Source organism: Cannabis sativa, chromosome 4, assembly GCF_029168945.1.
Source record: "Cannabis sativa cultivar Pink pepper isolate KNU-18-1 chromosome 4, ASM2916894v1, whole genome shotgun sequence".
Taxonomy (NCBI): Eukaryota; Viridiplantae; Streptophyta; class Magnoliopsida; order Rosales; family Cannabaceae; genus Cannabis; species Cannabis sativa.
The window spans coordinates 51525695-51547998 of record NC_083604.1 but is presented as its reverse complement, the minus strand read 5'-3'; the positions used below and the strand labels follow the sequence as shown (position 1 = coordinate 51547998).

The 22304-nt window shown below is 37.8% G+C and overlaps 3 protein-coding genes across 3 annotated transcripts; 2 read left to right on the top strand and 1 right to left on the bottom strand.

The window, feature by feature from the left end:
• Positions 1–4272: 4272 nt before the first annotated feature.
• LOC133036984 (uncharacterized) lies at positions 4273–5094 on the top strand. The gene has a single exon (XM_061113773.1). The coding sequence runs from the start codon at positions 4273–4275 to the stop codon at positions 5092–5094; it is 822 nt and encodes a 273-aa protein (XP_060969756.1).
• A 3432-nt stretch (positions 5095–8526) lies between these two features.
• Positions 8527–8910, top strand: LOC133036983 (uncharacterized). The gene has a single exon (XM_061113772.1). The coding sequence runs from the start codon at positions 8527–8529 to the stop codon at positions 8908–8910; it is 384 nt and encodes a 127-aa protein (XP_060969755.1).
• A 9539-nt stretch (positions 8911–18449) lies between these two features.
• On the bottom strand, positions 18450–19619 carry LOC133036982 (uncharacterized). Its single transcript, XM_061113771.1, has 2 exons — positions 19320–19619; positions 18450–19235 (listed from the first exon to the last, which is right to left on the bottom strand). The coding sequence occupies exons 1-2, from the start codon at positions 19617–19619 to the stop codon at positions 18450–18452; spliced, it is 1086 nt and encodes a 361-aa protein (XP_060969754.1).
• Between the last annotated feature and the right edge of the window lie 2685 nt (positions 19620–22304).

Sequence of the window (22304 nt, the reverse complement as noted above, 5' to 3'; positions counted from 1 at the left end):
TCGTTTCACATCAAAACATATGTCTATTCATTTAGAGCATTCTCAATAATCACTTTTCAGATTTTGTATTAAGATCATAGATCATGCATAAGGTCGCCAATCAAAAAAGTGAATAAGCCCAAATATGAATAAATCTCAATAATAAAGAAAGAAAGAACAATTAAATAACATTAATCCATAGAGTAATCTCACTCAATATTCATCAAATCCCTAAATAGAAAGTTTAGCTCATAATCAAATCCATAATTAAACTAAACATAATTCATAACTTTTCCCGCTCCTTCTCTCTCTTTCGGTGTCTCACCGGAGCTATGGCAAAAAAGGCAAAAATGAACGGGAAAGGGAAAGCTAAAGGAAAGAAGACTGGTCCATCTTCCTCGGATAGAGTCATCAAGACTAGATCCATGGACACAGTGCTAGGAGTACAGGAACTAGAGATTGAGGAAGCTGCTGAATCAATGGAACAGTGTCATGAGGAAAATGAACATTATGCAGAGAGGATTCTTTCACCTGGAGAATCGGAGCAAACCAATAGGAGGCAAAGTGAGATTCGTAATGACTTCTCAGATTGGCTCTCGATCGCAAATCGAACTGCTCAAGACATTACTACTGTGAAAAAGGTATCACCCCCTATTCTCAGATCTAATATTGTACGCAATCTTGAAAACTTGTTTGAACTTTCTAAGAAAGAGGTTGAGATTGGCTCGAAGAAGAAGATTAAAATTGATTTTGAGGATATAGCAGAGGAAGTTAACTACTGGCAACCTTCATTAGTTTGCTATGTAATTGGAGCGAATCCTCCTATCAACATTCTTGAAGGGTTTGTGCGTAGGCTGTGGAAGGAAGAAGTTGTTGGAATTTATTTTACCAGGATCTTAGATCTACTCACAAGTATGTTTATTAACACCCTAAATATGAACTTTCTAAAACGATGAAATAAACACATATAAAGTTAAAGAAACCTTACATTGGGTGCAGCGGAATATAATGACTCCTTCCGTTCAGATATCTAGCCCTTGATTCCTTTCTGTTGCAGAGCATTATCAATATCTGAACCTGGATCTCTTTCTCTGAATCTTTGATGCTGAAACTCCTTCTTGTTGAAAGTCTTTCTTCACGATCTTCCTCACTATGATTGAGGTATCACTTGTTGTGTGTGGGCACTACTCTTACACTAAGAATTTTGAAATCTCAATGAGGAAGAGAGAGAGAGTGGGTTTGTCCAAAGATAGGGAGAGAGAAGGCTCAGTTTTTCTAAATCAAACGTGTAGAAAATTTAGTGTAATTTTCCTGAAGCCTTCACTATCTATTTATAGCATTCCACTAGGGTTAGGTTTGAATTATTTGGCATTAAAATAATTAAAATATCAGTTTAAAAATTCAAACAAAGTGGCCGGCCCATGTACAGTAATGGGCCATACTTGGATTTTGCAATTTTCTCAATTCTGCATCTGATTTTCTCAAAAACGCCAATTTTCAAATTCAACTATTTAAATGCCAATTCTAACTATTTAATAACTATAAATAATTATTAAATAATATTGTCATTTATCATATTTATTAATTGAACCATACAAAGTATCATAATTAACAAATATGCCCTTAAAACTCTTTCTTTACAATTTCGCCCTTATTTAGTGAAAAATTCACAAATAAACATAGTCTAATTTGAGAATTATAATTGATTAATCAAAACCAATTACATGAGTCTTACAAGCAATATTATCTCAACTAGTGCGAGGACCATGGGTCTATATAACCGAGCTTCCAATAAGTAGATCAAGAATTTATTACTAAAATTCACTAACTTATTAATTCTTCGTTGAATCCACGCATAGAACTTAGAATTGCACTCTCAGTTATATAGAATGCTCTATATGTTCCACCATATAGACACATCATTAGTTATCCATTGTTATAATCCTAATTTGATCACTGATCCTCTATATGAATGATCTACATTGTAAAGGGATTAAATTACCGCTACACCCTACAATGTATTTATTCCCCTAAACACTTGACCCCGTATAAATGATATTTCAGCTTATGTGAAATGAGTACTCCACCATTTATGTTCGTTTGGTCAAGCTCGAAGGAGATCATCCTTTGCTTACTATTCGCCAGATAGAAGCTATAGATTCCATGTTTATGTTAGCGCTCCCACTCAATTGCACTACCGTGTTCCCAAAATGTACGTATCACCCTGACCTAAAAGTAGGCTTAACTAACAAATCAAAGAACAGGAATAGCCTCCTGAGATTGAGTCTAATCATAACAGGATTAAGAACATTTGATCTAGGATAACCTAGGCGATATTGACTTGAATAGATATTACAGTAAGTTTAATAAATCTAAGTCAAAGTTCAATATCGGTCCCTTCCGATGCATACTCCATGCATCCAACCTGAGCTTTACTTTAACCAATGCTCTGGAAAGAACATAGCACTTCTCCAAATGCAAGTAAACTCTGTTGTAGATTATCATATCAGTAAAACCCTATGTCTGATAAATCTAGGAAACTTTATTCACATAGTCATGTTTACTTTCCAATGTGTTGACGGCACAATAAACAGGATCAAGTATGTGAAAAGGGTTTCAGATGAATTTATACATTATGTACATATAATCATGAAATAAATCATGTGAACCATGCAACATTAAATATTATTTCTGATCTATATTAATAAGTAAATCTCATTATTTTGAAATGAGTTTTATTTAGGGCATAAAACCCAACAGAAGTGGCCAAAGTTGGTTTACTGGCTAAAGGAATTTTTATCATAAGATTCCAGAACATGGAGCAGCGAGATAAGGTGCTGCAGTAGGGATACGTATTCTTTGACAGGAAACCAATGGTGATGAAACCTTGGAATCCAATCGATGATTTCACCAAGGAGAAGGTGTCGAATGTACCAACTTGGATTCAATTGAGAGGACTAGATATCAAATATTGGGGGGAATCATCTCTGTTCAAAATAGTGAGTCAATTGGGAGAGCCATTTCAGGTGGATAATGTTACCAAGAACAGAGATAGGATGCAATATCCTCGAATATTAATTCAGGTTAGTTTGGCTCAGGATTTTCCTGAAAAAATTGATTTCATAGATGAGTTTAATCATGAGGTGGAATTGGAAGTGAAATATGAATGGATTCCTCTGGTGTGTTACAACTGCTCTGGTATTGGACATAGCACTAAAGATTGTAGGAAAAAAGAAGAAAAGCAGGAACAAAGCAAGCAAGCAGGGACGGACGCCGTTGAGTTATTGTAGCCCCCACTAATATAAATAATGTCTTTTAAAAATTTAAATTAATTATTTTTAATTTGATAATTATAGACTAAAATAATAAAAAAGCCCCCACAAAATTAAATAAATTTAGTAAGAGTAATTATAATATATGTATAAATATTTTTTAATAATAAATAAGCCCCCACAAAGTAAAATTTCTTGGTCCGTCACTGCAAGCAAGTGTGGGTGCCAAAAAAGAAAAACTCAGAAAAAGAGAAGCAGATAGATGATGAGGGGTTCCAAAGAGTGAGTAAAGGCAAGAAAGTGATGGTGAACAATGAGCAAGAGGAGACTACTGTGCAGAACATGTTTGAAACTCTAGGAGATGAAGGGGAAATCAGGAACAACACAGGAGGGGAGGGAGATCCCTCATCCTCAAATGGATAGATTTCTATGTTGGAATGTAAGGGGGATTAATAGCCAGCAAAAGCATAATGAGGTCAAGCAATTGATCTTTTCAAAAAGAGCTGGGTTTTTTAGTCTCCTAGAAACAAAGGTTCAAAACAAAAATATGGGAACCTTATATACTAGTCTTTTTTTGGGTTGGTGCTTTACAAACAATAATCCTTGGTTGGATAAAGGAAGAATAATAGTTGCTTGCCAGCCTAGTGTTTACTCTGTGGATATTAGATTTTGCTCTAGCCAACTAATACATTGCCATGTTCAATCACAGCAGCAAGTGGGGAATTTTTTTGTGTCATTAGTATATGCCTTTAATGATGAAAAGAAGAGAGAGGATTTATGGGGTGAGTTAGAGGAATTGGCACAAAGAATAGATGAGCCATGAATAATAATGGGGGATTTCAATGAGATTTTGAATGCTAATGAGAGAGTTGGTAAAAGAGCCCAAAGCCTACCATCTCAGAGATTCCGAGACAGTATGGAGAAATGCAAACTGGCTGATCTGAAATTTTCATGTTCATTTTTCACCTGGAACTATAAACAAAAGCCAGAAGAGAGGATTTTGTCTAAGATTGACTGAGCAATGGTCAACATGCAATGGTTAAATAGCTTTCCATGTTCTGAAGCCATTTTTCTGCCTGAGATGGCCTTTGATCATAGTCCTATCTTGGTAACTATATACGAGGATAAAAGCTATGGGAAAAAGCCATTTAGGTATTACAATATGTGGAAGATGGCTCCAGATTATGACAAAATGGTGACACAGTCTTGGAAGGAAGAAACTAGAGGTTCAAAAATGTTTAGCATTGTGCACAAGCTGAGAAGATTGAAGGTAGTACTGAAGCAGATTAACAGGACAGGGTTTTCTGAAATACAAAAGACAGAGATGATGACAAAGGCAATGCTGGCAAAGGTACATGGGAAATTAAGTCAAGATCTAAGGAATGAAGAATTGATGCAACAGGAACAGATTGTAAGGAAGAAATATGCAGAAATCAGCAAGGCTTTTGCTAGCTTCATGGCTCAAAAAACTAAAATCAGTTGGGCTAAGTTTGGGGATGACAACTCCCACCTTTTCCATGATTCTTTGAAATTGAGAAGACTCCAAAATAAGATCTACTCGATTAAAGATGAGTATGGAAACTGGTGTGATACCCCAGATAAAGTCCAATCTGCTTTCCTTGAGTATTATCAGAGGCTATTGGGATCGAAGGCACCAGAAAGAAGGAAGGTTTTTCAATCTGTAGTAGATCTTGGGCCTAAAGTTACAGAGTGTCATAAACAGCTACTATTAGCAGAGTACACATCAGAGGAAGTGGAATTAGTTATCTTCTCTATAGATAAGGATAAAGCACCTGGTCCAGATGGTTATGGGAGTGCTTTCTTCCAGGATATTGGGACTTAGTGAAACCTAATTTAGTAGAAGCTGTTATTTCGTTTTTAAATTCTGGAAAGATTTTGAAAGAGATTAACACTACTACTATCACACTAATTCCCAAGACTTCTTGCCCTAAAAGTGTGGTGGATTTCAGGCCAATATCATGTTGTAATGTGGTGTATAAAGTGGCAACCAAGGTAATCTGTAATAGATTGAGGAAAGTCCTTCCTGATCTTATTGCAAAGAACCAAGGAGGATTTGTTCATGGAAGATTCATTGCTCATAATGTGTTGGTTTGTCAAGACTTGGTGAGGTTCTATGGGAGGAAAAAATGTAGACCAAATTGTATGATCAAAATTGATTTAAGGAAGGCCTATGACACTATAGAATGGGAACTCTTGGAAGAGATGATGACTGCACTAGGATTTCTTGGTAAGTTCATTCAACTCATTATGGAATGTATTTGCACTCCCGAATTCTCTCTGTTATTGAATGGCTCTATGTGTGGATTCTTCAATGCAAAGAGAGGGTTAAGACAAGGTGAACCGATGTCTCCCCTCCTCTTTGTGTTAGGAATGGAGTACCTATCTAGAATCTTTATCAAGGTAGGAGATTGGCCAGGTTTTAAATTTCATGACAGGTGTGCATCTTTAATATTGAATCATATGTGCTTTGCTGATGACCTATTTGTTGGGTTTTATGCCCTAAATAAAACTTCATTTCAATGTAATCTATTTTACTCAACATCAATAAAGAAACAGAAGTATTTTTCATTCATTTGTGTATGTTTTGGTTCACTTTATCAATTGCTTGATTTGTAAATTCATCTGAAACCCTTTTCACATACTTGATCCTGTTTATTGTGTTGTCAACACCTTGGAAAGTAAACATGACTATGTGAATAAAGTTTCCTAGATTTATCAGACACAGGGTTTTACTGATATGATAATCTACAACAAGAGTTTACTTGCATTTGGAGAAATGCTATGTTCTTTCCAGAACATTGGTTAAAGTAAAGCTCAGGTTGGATGCATGGAGTATGCATCGGAAGGGACCGATATTGATCTTTGACTTAGATTTATTAAACTTACCGTAATATCTATTCAAGTCAATATCGCCTAGTTGATCCTAGATCAAATGATCTTAATCCTGTTATGATTAGGCTCAATCTCAGGAGGCTATTCGTGTTCTTTGATTTGTTAGTTAAGCCTACTTTTAGGTCAGGGTGATACGTACATTTTGGGAACACGGTAGTGCAATTGAGTGGGAGCGCTAACATAAACATGGAATCTATAGCTTCTATCTGGCGAATAGTAAGCAAAGGATGATCTCTTTCGAGCTTGACCAAACGCATTTCACATAATCTGAAATATCATTTATACGGGGTCAAGTGTTTTAAGGATAAAATATATAGTAGGGTGTAACGGTAATCTAATCCCTTTACTGTGTAAATCATTCATATAGAGGATCATTGATCAAATTAGGATTATAACAATTGATAACTAATGATGTGTCTATATGGATGAACATATAGAGCATTCTATATACTGAGAGTGCAATTCTAAGTTCTATGCGTGGATTCAACGAAGAATTAATAAGTTAGTGAATTTAAGTAATAAATTCTTTATCTACTTATTGGAAGCTCGGTTATATAGACCCATGGTCCTCCCACTAGTTGAGATAATATTGCTTGTAAGACTCATGTAATTGGTTTTGATTAATCAATTATAATTCTCAAGTTAGACTATGTCTATTTGTGAATTTTTCTTTAAGTAAGGGCGAAATTGTAAAGAAAGAGTTTTTTAGGGGCATATTTGTTAATTATGATACTTTGTATGGTTCAATTAATAAATATGATAAATGACAATATTATTTAATAATTATTTATAGTTATTAAATAGTTAGAATTGGCATTTAAATGGTTGAATTAGAAAATTGGCGTTTTGAGAAAATCAGATGCAAAAGTGATAAAACTGCAAAATTGCAAAAAGTGAGGCCCAAATCTATACTGCCATGGCCGGCCACTTTTATAAGAATTATCCTCTGATATTTTCATTATTTTAATGCCAAATAATTCAAACCTAAGCCTAGTGGAATGCTATAAATAGATGGTGAAGGCTTCAGGAAAATTACACTTTTCATTCAGAAAAAACTGAGCCTCTCTCTCTCTCTCTACCTTGGCCGACCACTCCCTCTCTCTCTTCTTCCTTAATATTTCGAAACACTTAGTGATTAGAGTAGTGCCCACACACAGCAAGTGATACCTCAATCATAGTGAGGAAGATCGTGAAGAAAGACTTTCAGCAAGAAGGAGTTTCAGCACTAAAGAATCAGAGAAAGAGATCCAGGTTCAGATCTTGATAATACTCTGCGACAGAAAGGATACAAGGGTTAGAGATCTGAACGGAAGGAGTCATATTATTCCGCTGCACCCAATGTAAGGTTTCCTAAACTTTATATGTGTTTATTTCATCGTTTTAGAAAGTTCATATTTAGGGTGTTAATCAACATACTTTTGAGTAGATCTAAGATCCTGGTAAAATAATTTCCAACATTATTAGTCTTCTGTCATGGAGATTTCATATCTGTTCTGCTGCTACTCAAAGGGCTGAAATTATTTTCAGCTTCATCTGGTTTGCAACCAAATGAGCAGAATCAGTAATATACTGTGCAGGAATGTAAGAATCAGAAGTGAACAGAATCATCCAGGCATCTAAAATTACAAGGAGTACACTTCCATTTAGATACCTTGGTATTCTTATATGCTCAAAGAAGATTTCTAGAGCAGAATGTCAAAGCCTTCTGGAAAAAATGACAAGCAGAATAAGGATGTGGAGCACTAGGAACTTATCTTATATGGGGAGAGTAACTCTGATTAACTCAGTTTTACTTGCCATACATACTTACTGGGCTCAAATCTTTATATTACCAAAGAAACTGTTGGAGGACATTGAAGCTATTTGCAGATCTTTTCTCTGGAAAGGCATACAAGAAGGGGCTGGTCCTGGATTAGTGGCATGGGATTCAGTTTGCAGACCCAAGGCAGCAGGGGGGTTAGGATTTCGAAATGTGCATCATTGGAACATTGCAGCCTTGGGGAGGTATGTGTGGGATATAGCTAGTAAAAAAGATTATCTTTTAGTTAAATGGACACATAATGTCTACATCAAGGAGCAAGATTGGTGGAGCTATGTTGCTCCATTAGATTGTAGATGGGCATGGAAAAAGATAGTGGCTGTCAAGAGTAAATTTCAGCAAACAATTTCACTAGCAGGTTTTGTTATGCAGAAATACAACATACAGTAGGGGTATCATCTGCTATTTGTTGAATATGAAAAACTGTCATGGAGTAACCGAGTTTGGGATAGACTTATTGTTCCAAAGCATAGGTTTATTCTTTGGATAGTCTTTTGGGGAAGGTTGAATACAAAAGAGAGACTAAGCAAGTTCATGCACACCATGGATACAAAATGCTTACTATGCAACAGAGAAGAGGAAACTATTGCACATTTGTTTTTTGAGTGCGATTATAGCCAAACCTGCCTACAAGAAATGAAAATGTTCCTGCAATGGAACACACCAGCAAGAAACATACAGCAGCTACTGCAAGCTTGTCATAACACGAAAAAATTCTCAGTAGCTAGGAAGAGTATGGTGAAGTCTGTACTTGCAAGTTTGGTGTATTATGTGTGGAAAGCAAGAAATGAGGTGTTATGGAATCACCAACAATGGCTCATCACCACCACGGTCAAGAAAGCTCAACACATGAGTAAATTTCGAATCAAAGGGCTGATTCCTAAGAAAGCTAAGGATGAAGATAAAACATGGATACTAATGACTTGATTTGTATAGAATCAAAATGTAATTGTATTGTTAGTAGATTGTAAAGATTAGTGATGTAAAAGTTTGGTTGGAGCAATAAAATTTCTTATTCATAAAAAAAATATACAAATAAAATCATAACAAATCAAGATAAGAGAAAGAAACTAGATGGAGGATTGTCACGGATCATCCATGCTCACTCCAAAAGCCTTCCTTTTGTATTTTTAGGGTTCCATATGGTCTCCCCTCTATAATTCAGGATCCCTTTTCATTAAATAGAGTTTTTTCAGCCCAAAAACGAGAAAAGACGAAGTTATCCTTGACCTGTACGAAGGCGGTGCTGCAGCGGCCAATATCCTTGCCACAACAGCTGTAAAAAAGTGAAAAAATGTGCTTTCTGTAGTCCCTCGCAGCGGCCACCAAAAGCCTCACTGCGGCCACTGGACCCATTTTTTTCTACTTCGACCTCTCTCAGTAAAATGGGCATAACTTTCTCATACGAACTCCAAATGAGCTTATTCAAGATACGTTGGAAAAGATAAAAAAGAGATCTAAAAATTTTATGTTTGACTTTGTCCAAAATCTGATCAGAACATAGTTGAATTTAGGCTTGAAGTTTCAGTTTTATTTTCTTTCAAAATTTTCTCTATATTATAGATCACTGTTTTCCAAAATTTGTCTAATTTATGCATTCCAAGTTTCGAAGCCTAAAACCAAAGAAAACAAGCGTAATTCTATTCCAAAAATAATAATAAAGAAGAAAAATAACTATAAAATGTGACCTGAAACTTAGGTTAAAAATAGCCTAACACCCTGCTAGATGAAGATTTTGACTTCTAAACCTGTTGCGACTGTTTAATCGACTGGGTTCGAGGGCTCTAGGAAAATTTCTACAACAACACCCGATCTCCTTTTCATTCAACATGTAAGTACTTTAATCCCTAGTTGAACCCTCTTGTTATTTCTTGTTTAGGATAGAAATTTCTCATTCAAGCTATGATTATGAAAATTTGCATATTGAATAGTGAAGTAGGTTATGTGATAAATTTTCAACTTTGAGATGGACCTTTTTGAGAAACACCCTGTTGTGAAAAGGGGATTAGAACCGTCTATATAGTTTTTCTGGCTATTTGAGTTTCATAGGCTTATGCATGTATATAGATCTTTGGGGTTTGTCAATTGGAATGAAACTTTGACGAATTTTTGTTCTGGGCTCTTAGTTTGTCGATTCAAGTAGCTAGGTTTCCCTTTATGTTTGTGTTGGTAGCAATGGATCTCAACCAAGATTTTCACCTGAGCACAGCGGAAATTGCTAAAGATGCACTTGTTGACCTGCAGAAGAGGTGCTCACTAAAGGAACCCAAGCTGAGGTTCCTACTAATGTATCCCACCAAGAGATGGTTCTCGTGACTATCCCAGAGGATGAAGCTTTCTAGACTTAAGGCTTCTCTCGTGGAATCTTAACTTCATTCAGATTTCATTGAGGGAACCCTTCCTCCCATGCCTGATATCCTGCCATGCTCTCGGGCTGCTGAACCCCCTGTATGCAAGGAGCATCCATTTTCCTCCATCACCCCCACTTCAAAGAGTACCTAGGGTCAAGACCCGAGCATGAAAGAGGTTTATGAGGAATAGAAAATAGGTGGCTCGTTCTTATCATTGTTTCTACATGTCTGTGTTAGAAATTATTTTACCAGGATCTTAGATCTACTCACAAGTATGTTGATTAACACCCTAAATATGAAAACTCACCATTGTTTCATGTTTTATGAGTTTATCTCTAAGTAGTCACCGTAGGGGAGAGTCTAATAGAGACAAAAACTCACAAAACACTTATCAAATGAGATCTTACGGTGTTAAAAGTTTTCAACGAATAACCATCCATAAGGGGGACGAAGTCTAGCGTCTCGAGGTTATATTAAAAAAATTTAACTATTGTAAGACCAACAATGGAGATCGAATATCTTTTGATTAAAGCTCATTATTTAAAAATATGTATTTTATTTAATCATCTGTTCCATATTTTAATAATGAAAAATTACAAATAAAAGTTGGTTTAAATAAAAAATCAGCTTTAATTAAATTTCAATTATTATTTTAAATTCGAAAAACAATGGAACAAATTTGAAAATATCTTGTTTAAGTTGTTTAGAAGAATCTAAAATATCCAACTTAAATATTTTTCAAATTAGATTTAATTAAATATAAAATTAAGTTGTAACCACTTAATTTGAAAATATTCCATTTTAAGTTAATATTTGAAAAAATATCAACTTAAAAATACCTAAAGAATCTTAATAACCAATTCCTAAAATTTCTCAACTTAATTTTGAAATTTGAAATTCAAAAGATATTCAGATTTAAGTTGATTAGTTAGAGATAAACAATTTTCAACTTAAATAGGAATATTTAATGAAAAATTTAAATTAAGCTTCAGAAAGAATCTAGTTGGTTATAATTCTATATTTAATTAAATACAAGAAAATACATATAGTTTAGCTTAGAATATAATTCATTAAACTATGTTTTCTTAAATTAATTCCAAAATGATTGAAATTAATTATGTTGCTAATCAATTTTATTAGGTTAAACTAATTTAATTAACCTAGTACAGTTATTCAAATTAGGCAAATGGGCCTTCACAATTGGGGTAGTTCATGTGAGGGGGAGCTGGGTTCAGTATGTCGTACCCACTTCTATTGGCCCCCAACTCTCACACAAGGCCCAAAAGAGAGGAATTTAACCTTAAAATGAACAACTGTTATTAATTGAATAGGCCCAAAAACTAAATGGGCCTAAATAAAATCTATCAAAAACTATGATATTTTATTTAGCAACAACAACCTATATGCATCTATAACAAAATTAAATATATAGGCTCACACAGACACACATTTGGATGGATCCTATCATGTTGCTAGGTCATACACAGATGAAAGAAGATTGTAAAATTTACCTGTTACAAATTATTTACTTGACCTATTGACAATTAAACCATGGGTTAAAATCAGATCATTGGATTTGTCAATAAGTTAACCATGGCAATTTAGATCAAGCAATAATAGGTTTTATAAAACTTACAAAAAAGCTAAAACACATACTCCTGAAACAAGATGAATTGGATAGTTGGATGTAGGAATTATTTAATTTTAAATAATAATTTTCGAAAATATTTAAATAATTAAAAAAATTTTGGTATTTAAATAAAATAAAAAAAATTAAAATTAAACCTACAATTTTTGAAAAATTAGGTTTCAACTAACCTAAATATCATTTCAAAAATAATTGCTAACCACTTTTTAAATTTTTAAAGTTATTTTATAAATTAAATATAAAATAAAAAATAAATATTTTTTCAGATTTTATAATTTAATTTAAATAAAAAATAACAAAATTTAAAAGTTAGCAAAATATCTTACTTCTATTTAAAATTACATGATTATAGTAATATTATTTTAAATTTAAATAAGGTCAAATAATTTAAAAATATTTAATATCTGACCTTTAAATTTAAAAATAAGATAAAATAATCAAATTTAAAAATAAGATATAAAATCAAGCAAAAAGATAGATTTTTACTTGTTTTCAAATTCAAATTACACTAATATCTAAAATTAAATTTAAAAAATTCAAATTAATTTATTTCTGATATTAGATTTGAAAATTGAAAAGTAAAAATCAAAATACAAAACTACACAAAAAATCGGAAGTTAATTCCATGAAATAGCATGAAAAATCGAAGAAAAACGAAAAAAAATGCGAGCTGTATGAACAGTATGCATAGCATACTGTCCGCGCGCGCTGGGGAGGGTGCACGGCCGAGAAAACTCGACGTTGGAAGTGTCCAGCATGATTTCTGCGCGCGGAATGGGATTTCAGACACCCCATGCGCGTGTTGCTTCGGACAAAACTTGTACTAACACGCGTCTGGCCGAGGAAATAGGCCATCCGCGTGCGCGTGTGTGAGTGGTGTCACCCTGATATTTTTTGAAACTTCAAAAAATCATAACTAATTCAAATTAAATCGAAGTTGAGTTCTGTAAAAAGAAAATTGCTTAATTTTTTCCAAACTATGCAATAAAAATAATTCCAGAAACAGTTGTTACCATCCAAAATACAAACAAATCGTTTTAAGTCCAAATTTCTTGCAAGCAAATAAATTACCATGGCTCTGATACCAGTTGTTAGAAATTATTTTACCAGGATCTTAGATCTACTCACAAGTATATTGATTAACACCCTAAATATGAACTTCTAAAATGATTATAAATTAAACACATATAAAGTATGAGAAACCTTACATTGGGTGCAGCGGAATAATATGTCTCCTTTTGTTCAGATCTCTAACCCTTGTATCCTTTCTGTCCCAGAGTATTATCAAGATCTGAACCTGAATGTTGAATCTCCTTCTTGTTTCATGTCTTTCTTCACGATCTTCCTCACTATGACTGAGGTATCACTTGCTGTGTGTGGGCACTACTCTATCACTAAGAGGTTCGAAATTTACAAGAGAGAAGAAGGAGGTGAAGGTGGCGGCTAGGTATAGAGAGAGAAGGCTCAGGTTTTTCTTTGAAGGAAACAAGATGTGAAAAAGTGTTAAGTGTGAATTTCCTGAAGCCTTCACTATCTATTTATAGCATACCACTTAGGGTTAAGTTTGAATTATTTGGCATTAAAATAATAAAAATATCAGATGATAATCCCTATAAAAGTGGCCGGCCATGGCTATATGGATTTGGGCCTCACTTTTGCAAATTTTGCAGTTTTATCATTTCTGCATCTCATTTTCTCAAAAATGCCAATTTTCAAATTCAACAATTTAAATGACAATTCTAACTATTTCATAACTATAAATAATTATTAAATAATATTGTCATTTATCATATTTATTAATTGAACCATACAAAGTATCTTAATTAACAAATATGCCATAAAAACTCTTTCTTTTTAATTTCGCCCTTACTTAGTAAATAATTCACAAATAGACATAGTCTAATTTGAGAATTATAATTGATTAGTCAAAACCAATTAAATGAGTCTTACAAGTAATATTTTCTCAACTAGTGGGGGGACCATGGGTCTATATAACCGAGCTTCCAATAAGCAGATCAAGAATTTATAACCTAAATTCACTGACTTATTAATTCTTCGTTGAATCCCCGCATAGAACTTAGAATTGCACTCTCAGTATATAGAACGCTCTATATGTTCCACCATATAGACACGTCATTAGTTATCCATTGTTATAATCCTAATTTGATCAATGATCCTCTATATGAATGATCTACACTGTAAAGGGATTAGATTACCATAACACCCTACAATGCATTTTATCCTTAAAACACTTAACCTCGCATAAATGATATTTCAGCTATGTGAAATGAGTACTCCACGATTTAATTTCGTTTGGTCAAGCTCGAAGGAAATCATCCTTTACTTTCTATTCGCCAGATAGAAGCTATAGATTCCATATTTATGTTAGCGCTCCCACTCAATTGCACTACCGTGTTCCCAAAATGTACGTATCACCCTGACCCAAAAGTAGGCTGAACTAACAAATCATAGAACATGACTAACACTCTTGAGATTGAACCTAATCATATCAGGATTTAGATCATTTGATCTAGGATCAACTAGGCGATATTGACTTGAATAGATATTACGGTAAGTTTGATAAATCTATGTCCAAGTTCAATATCGGTCCCTCCCGATGCATACTCCATGCACCCAACCTGAGCTTTACTTTAACCAATGCTCTGGAAAGAACATAGCACTTCTCCAAATGAAAGTAAACTCTGTTGTAGATTATCATATCAGTAAAACCTTGTGTCTGATAAATCTAGGAATCTTTATTCACATACTTTCCACTGTGTTGACAACACAATTAACATGATTAAATATGTGAAAAGGGTTTGAAATGAATTTATAAATTAAATAGACAAGCAATTGATAAGATGAACCAAAACATACACAAATGAATGAAAAATACTTCTGTTTCGTTATTGATGTTGAATAAAATGGATTACATTGAAATGGAGTTTTATTTAGGGCATAAATCCAACAAACTCCCACTTGCACTAATATAAAACTAATGAGTACATATCAATTAATCCTAAATTGTGACGGTGCTTTTCAAATGCAGTTACTGCCAAGACTTTGGTGAATGGATCAGCTAAGTTGTCTTCTGTGTCCACTTTCTCAACCAGTACATCCCCTCTTGCCACATATTCTCTGATGATGTGATAAATCCTTTCTATGTGTTTGCTTCTCTTGTGGCTTCGAGGTTCCTTACTATTGGCTGTGCTCCATTATTATCACAAAGTAGGACCAGAGGCTTTTCCATTCCAGGCATGACACCGATACTGGTGAAGAACTTTCTTAGCCAGACAAGCTCTTTAGCGTGTCCTCCGTATTCATTTTTATTATTGACAGAATGCCTGATAGCGTGTCCTCCGTATTCATGGTTCCAGGTATGGGTGGTATCGTGGGCTTCCCCTTTTTTTTTGTTTTTTTTATTAACTTGTTCTTTTTCCTTGGTCTTCTAACTACCAAGGAGATTCCTGTTTTGAGCAGTGAGTCCCTAAGCGCACTACAAAAATATTTTTACCTTTCTGAGGATGTGAGGGCTGCTAAAGATCTCTTAACTTCGTGACGCCTGAAAGAGTCTAGTCTTACATATGTCCTGCTTCCTGCGGGGGCTCTCATTTCGATTACAGAGCCTCTCCCTCAAGGGGATCCTACCTACTCTCCCAACCCCGCCCTGGGCCCTCTACGGATCCACGAGGCAAGAATGACAATGTTGGGGATGTTGCAGCTCCTTCGTCGGTCGCGGCAGACTGACGTGAGGGAATGGTCTCCAAGAGCGGCTCTTGTGGGAAGCCTCCCACTGCATCGAAGAAAGGTGCATCTTCTTCTGGCCTCCCTAATGATCCCACTCCCAAAATGAGTCACTCCCTTCTTTCCAAGCTCAAGAAGGCCCTTGCTACAAAGAGTATGCTTGGTAGCTATATGTGCCGTCACAAAGAGATTACAACCTGCCTGGGGGAGTCGATCACTCCCTCCATTGATATTCCTACTAAGGAGCATGCTCATCGTATGTCCTGACGTGCTTCCTTGGGGAGCCAAGATGAGGGGGAGGGAGGTGTCGCGGAGCTAGTACCTCCATACTCAGTCAGCATGCTGGGAGATGTCAAAATGCGAGAACCTGACGGGGACCTTCCTTCATCAGATGTTGGCCTTAATAATCAGGCGCTGGAGGAGATGAACTTGGGAGGCTCTGGTTATGCTTCCAATGTGATATTTGATGCTTTCAATATTCAACAGCTTTTTTAGAACCCCTTCAGCTCTTCGGAAGGTCCTTCACATCCATCCTACGGACCCAATGACTTTGGCGTGGTCACAATCCCAAATGAACCAATGTTCGAGCGGGTATAACCAGCACCTAGGTGAGTTTACCCCCTCAGATTGGACTTGGCTGCGCAACTCCTCGTCAAAGGGATGCCAAGAGGCTTCTCTTAAGTGTAACATATGGGTTAGTATATGATGTCCTTGTCTTTAATTCATCACGTGCTGCTGTTTGTATATATTTTGTTTTAACTGTGTCATTTGTTTGTATGCATCCGTCTTGTAGCAATACACTCCCAGCCCTAACCCTTTGGAGGGGAGAATCTGTCGCGCCTCCAACAGGCTCTGAGTGATTTAGAGGAGTCTCACTGCCAGTGCGAGGCTCTTTAAGGGGAGGTGGACCGCCTCCAAGTTTTGCTGACCAACGAGCAGCCCTCAATGGCCAGTCTCATGCAGTAACTTGGGGAGTATCTCTCCATTCACTAAAGGTGTCTCTCGCACTCGCATGTTTTCACGAAGAGACTTATAGCCAGGATTGGCAAGCTGCAACATCACCTCTTCACTATTAAGGCAAGGAACAAGGAAGTTTTGGAGGACAAGATTGAGCATCTATTATACACAGTTTGGATACAAAATCCTGACGTCGACTACAGTGTCCTTGGTTCATTTACAGTAGAGATGGTTGAGTCTTTCAGGGCTGAGTATGGAGATGCAGTCGCAACGTGCTGGGGTAAGCGTCGACGTGATGCGGGTCCCTCTAGCAATTGCAACTAGTAGGCGTTCCTTCTTGTGATCATATCCGCGGAGACTTCAGGAACTTTGTTATTATTATTTTTTTGTTTATGGATGACTGTAAACCTCCTATTTTTACTTCATGTATGCATGACATCAAGACTCAATCTTGATCAAGTGGTTCCGACCCCTTGGCCGAGTGGTTTACCTTACTTTGTTGAATGAATCATTTGCTTTGTGTTCTCTTTTTTGTGGTATTCACCAAGTATCTCTTGGGATCGATCTTTGGCCATGCATCGTTGTGGTCAGCGGATTTTACTTTGAGGGAGTTTTGGCTCTTTGAGCTGCCTCCCTCTTATTGTAAATCTATCCTTTTACTTGGATGGGAGGGAGCTTATAGCACTTGACCGCGCTACCCTCTTGATTAAAGAATGTTTGCTTACTCTTGAGAGGCGTCCATCTTGTTTCGGCTTTACGCCATGAGTGTCCTTGAGGACCTCTTTTGGCTTAGCTATGTTTTACGCAAAGAAGTGTGTTTCCTATCGTTAATCAAGGGTATCTAGTCCTTGACGATTTAGGGATACACACTCTTTACTCATCTCCTCACCCCCTAAGTGTATTGCGCCATTTATGGGGCTGTACACTTGAGTTACATGCTTATTTCTAAGGGAAAGGAATTAACAACCTTCGAAATACCAATTTGATGTAACATTCATTCATTCATAAAAAAAGTTTTCTGTTACATGCATACAAGTGAAATAGAAATGAAGAAAATGAAAGAAGTTATACTAGTGGAGTTACCCCAGGCTCGCTCCTTGATTCTTGTCATCCATATTAAAAAAGGTTACGTGATGCTTCTCGTGGCTGACCTTCTCCTACTTTCCCACTGCCTTCGCATCCCCACCCCCGTTCAAACCGTTCGGAACTACCTTTGTTACTGGGTTCGTGGTCTTGGTGGCAAGGCACAGCGAGACGTTGTAGCACTCCCTGGCCTCCTTCTGCTCTCCTTTAAGTGTGGTGACTCCCCTAGGGGTCGGAAACTTCACAGCTAGATGATACACAGAGGTTACTGCCTTCAATCGATTGAGGGAGGGTCGTCAAATCACTACATTGAACGCAGCTGGACAGTCCACCACTAAAAATGTTACCATCATCGTGGCGTGTTTGGGGCTTTCTCCAACCGTGAGTGCCAACTCTATCGTTCCCAGCGGTTGGACTGAGTCTCCGGTAAACTCATACCACTTTCTTGAGGGCCACCAAGTAGAGGATATCTATGGAGCTCCCATTGTCCACCGCGTCCGATGTACCCTTGTGTTGGCAATTTGGATCATGATGACTAATGGGTCATTGTGAGGGAAGTGCACTCCCAGCGCATCTTCCTCCGTGAATGTTATTGAGTCGCTCTCTCCCCTAGAACTTTTTGGTCGCCTTTGTTCCAGACTCTAAACTTGGGGCTCTTGTCTCGCCTCACATGCATACTTTTCTCATCCCTTGCGGGTATTGCTCCCAACTCCTAGTCCTCTATTGAAAGTGCAGATGTCTCCCAGCACTTCTGAGGCCTCTTCTTGATCATCTCGTTGGCGCGGCTCGTTTGGCCTTTGATTCTCCTTCCAGTACTCTCCTAGATACCCACGTTGTATCAGTCCTTCAATTTTGACCTTAAAGTGCTTGCACTCTTCTGTGAGGTGTCTCACGTCTTTGTGGAAGCGGCAGTACTTGTTGTGGTCTCTCCTAGCTCTTTCCCTCTTCAAGGGTGGCAGTCTCTTGAAGAAAACATGATGCTCATTGGTGAGGTAGACATGTTCTCTTGAATGGGTTAGTTTTGTGTAGTGGGTGTATTCTCGAGGTAGTGGATCTAACTCCCTCTTGGCTTTCTTGTCTTGACGGTCATCCTTATACATGAATCCCCGCTTTTTGTGTGACCCCTCAGCTCGGGTCTTCACAGGTTGTTCGTCTTTTCCAACTCCTAAATTTTCATGTCCATCCTCCACGAAGATATACCTATTGGCCCTCTCATAGAAGTCCTCAAGGTCATCCAGCTCTCTCTTGAGCATGTTGTTCTGCAGCTTGCTTCTTGGTCTGACTCTGGCAGCGATAGCCATTTTATGATCATCCTTAGAGAGTCTCCCCACTTTAGTCACTTCGGTGTTGAAGCACTGGATGTAGCTTTTTAAGCTTTTAGTTTCTCCTTGTTTAATATTCACCAAACTTGTCCTCAGGACAACATAATCTCGGGAAGCATGGTGTTGGGACAAGAGCTCATCGGTGAACTGTTTCCACAAAGTTATAGATCCAGGAGCCAACCTCTTATACCACTTGTAGGTTCCGCCTCAAAGTGTCACCCTACTCGTGACTCTTTTCATTTTCATAATCTCGTTGAAAGCGTCCAAGTGATACTTCGGATCAGTGATCCCTTCATAAGGAGATATGTTTGGCTCTTTGAAATTAGAGGGTAATTGTTCGGATTGGATTTCTCTAGAAAAATGAGATTCATCGTCGAAATCTTCTTCATCCCAACTTCCCTCCTCTGAGGCGGCTGAGGATATCCTTCTGCGGAGATCTTCCATCTCCTTGTCAAGATGTTGCCTCTTTTTATTCAGCTTGTCTCGAAGGTCCTGCGGCGTGCGTCTTGGGCCTTCTTTGTGGTGGTGCATTCTTGATGACGACACTTTCTTTTCGACAGTTGTTTTTTGATTGAGTTTTTCCTTAGGTCCTCTGGGCCCACCCTTGAGTCGGTTCTCTTTTGTTAGAGAGAGGGCTCCAAGTCCATCTGGGGCCTCGCCTTTGATGGCGATGCTTCCGGTGTGTTACTGGTGGAACACTTTAATAGTCCTTCGTCTTCCAGATTGTCTTTCTCCTTTCTAATAACTTCGAGTTCTCTTCACTGGAATAAAGGTGTATCAAAATGCCCCTTCAGGAGCTCGTCCATCACCTTCTACATGTTTGCCACAGTCTCTTCTAACCTCAACTTGTTTATCTTTAACTTATTCATCTCGTTGTTATGCATGCGGGTGCGGGAGCTTGACGTGACGGAGTAGACTCGCTTCTCCTTCCCTGCCTAGGACGCGAGGTCCCTGGATCCTTTGGGGCAGAGGATGTCTGATGGAATGAACCCTCCGTCCCTGCGTCACAACTTTTCTGGCAATGGTTATGGAGGTTTTCTCTCCATCGCGCTGGTAACCGATGGGGGCCTCTTCACGTCGGTGCCCTTCTTGTGCTGCTTGAAGTCCCAAGATATCCCCGCCTCCCTCTTGCTGCTGAGACCCGCGATTGATGGCGGCCTCTTCCTTGGCGACTGGGACAGGTTGATCTCTCCTTACGGCAACCAGCTGATCGTTGTCAAAATGGATTTCAATGTCTCGGAGGCGACGTGAGCGTCTAGGCATTGCTAAAATGATTGATAGTATGGAAATGACTATTTCTAAGTTTTTTGTTCCCACAGACGGCGCCAAACTGTTGACAGACAGAACTCGTCAACCAAGTTAGTTTGTTAGAAAATATGTAACTATTAAAAGATGAGATAAAGAGAAAAAGTGAAATGAATGAATAATTCTCTCTATTGCCTTTCTTTCTGAGTTACAAATAATGAACTTCCAACCCCCTTCACATCTCAAATGGGGGTACTTATAGGCACTAGTGGCCAAGGGTACAACGTGGTTAAAAGGTATCAATACATCGCTTTCGAATTGTGGCTTGCAGGTGCTTGGAGTGGCCTTGCATCTCATACTCTTGTTTGGTATCAGTTGGTTCCCTACTACAGGAGGGTGATCCTGAGCTGCAAGTGTGTGGTCCTGAATTGTAGACAAGTGGTTTTGAGCTACAAGTGCATGGTCTTCAGTTGCAGGTTTGAGAGTCCCCACATGCAAGCCTTAGGTGAGTCGTCATGGTGTACCTTTGGTCAGGTCCTCAAACCATGCAGGTTCGTTGTCGCTGCTACTTGTACTCCCCTTCATTCAGAGGTTTCAGAGGGCATGGGTATACGCCTTCCTCCACACGCCGTGTCCCCAGAGTTCTTACTCAACTTTACTCTTATCCATATTCCCTCACTTCCTTCCCTACACCTGCATCCCTCCTTGCATGGACCCCTGTCACGCCTCCCATCACACACACACGGCTCGCCCCTCATCTCCACTTCACATCCCCTCGTCATGCCACCCATCATGCACACACGGTTCGTGTGCGAGCCCCCATGTCTCGCCCTCATCTCCCCCTCACGTCCCCCTGTCATGCCACCCATCACGCACACATGGCTCACGTGCGTCTCGCCACACAGCTCGCCACACGGCTAGCCACTTTTATACTATCTCCAAGGGTAATACTTGTAACGGTGCGGACGCGCCCTAACATTCAAAGTACTATTTTTGAGGGGTGGTGTAACGCCCTAATCTATAGGAACGCCACATGTGTGATTTTATAAACTAGTTTAATACTAATAGAATAATTAATTATTAACCGTGATAACATTAAAAACTTGACTGAAATAAAGCACTAAAAACGGACATTATAACGGCATAAAAACTGTGTTTCGGGAATCCCTGTTATAAAAAGTTTTGCTAAAGAAATATATACGACAACCATTTAAACATAAAATCAAAATACACAGCAGATACAACCAGTCCAAAATAACTCTGGCAACTCGGCACGCAGGCCGGCGACGTCAATATGTACATTGCTGGAGAAGACTGCCACCTCATGGTTGATCTAGCTTTTCTTTGCCTTTACCTGCACCACATAGCACCTGTGAGTCACAAGGACTCAGCAGAAAAGTAATAATAACAATCATATAGTTTATTATTCGAATATTGTCATTTATACATAATAAGAATCAAACCATCACACTTTGTTCATAAGATGAAATCCAAATCACTACTGGCATCTGCCACGAATAAACATCAGTATACAGATATTTGGTAATACAAAACTATTATACCAATAATGAAATTTATATTCATTTAATCATATAAATAATATATATGTTATCTCATAAAGCAACCATCTTCATTTCATCACGCTGCCTAATCAGGCAAGTCGATGCTTTAATCTGATAATCTTGTATTGTATCGCCTAATAAGGCGAGCCCGTGCCATAGCCTGGCACCCATATGTCGCATAACTGCATCACCTAATCAGGTGAGCCTGTGCCAAAAACCTGCACCCATATATCATATAATTGCATCACCTAATCAGGTGAGCCTGTGCCACAGTCTGGCACTAATATTGCATCGTCTAATAAGACGATCTCGTACTTACCCCCGGTACTTATCATATGTCATTGACGCCCATACCTATGCCTGATACGTTGCCAGGAAAATCACATCACCTAATCAGGTGAGCTCGTAC

Bases quoted from the DNA above. Each gene is read 5' to 3' on its own strand.
- LOC133036984 (XM_061113773.1), top strand. From the start codon at position 4,273: ATGGTCAACATGCAATGGTTAAATAGCTTTCCATGTTCTGAAGCCATT.
- LOC133036982 (XM_061113771.1), bottom strand. From the start codon at position 19,619: ATGCACCACCACAAAGAAGGCCCAAGACGCACGCCGCAGGACCTTCGA. The intron at 19,236-19,319 runs GTCACGAGTAGG...TTGTGGAAACAG, and splicing joins AGATTATGAAAATGAAAAGA to TTCACCGATGAGCTCTTGTC.
- LOC133036983 (XM_061113772.1), top strand. From the start codon at position 8,527: ATGGATACAAAATGCTTACTATGCAACAGAGAAGAGGAAACTATTGCA.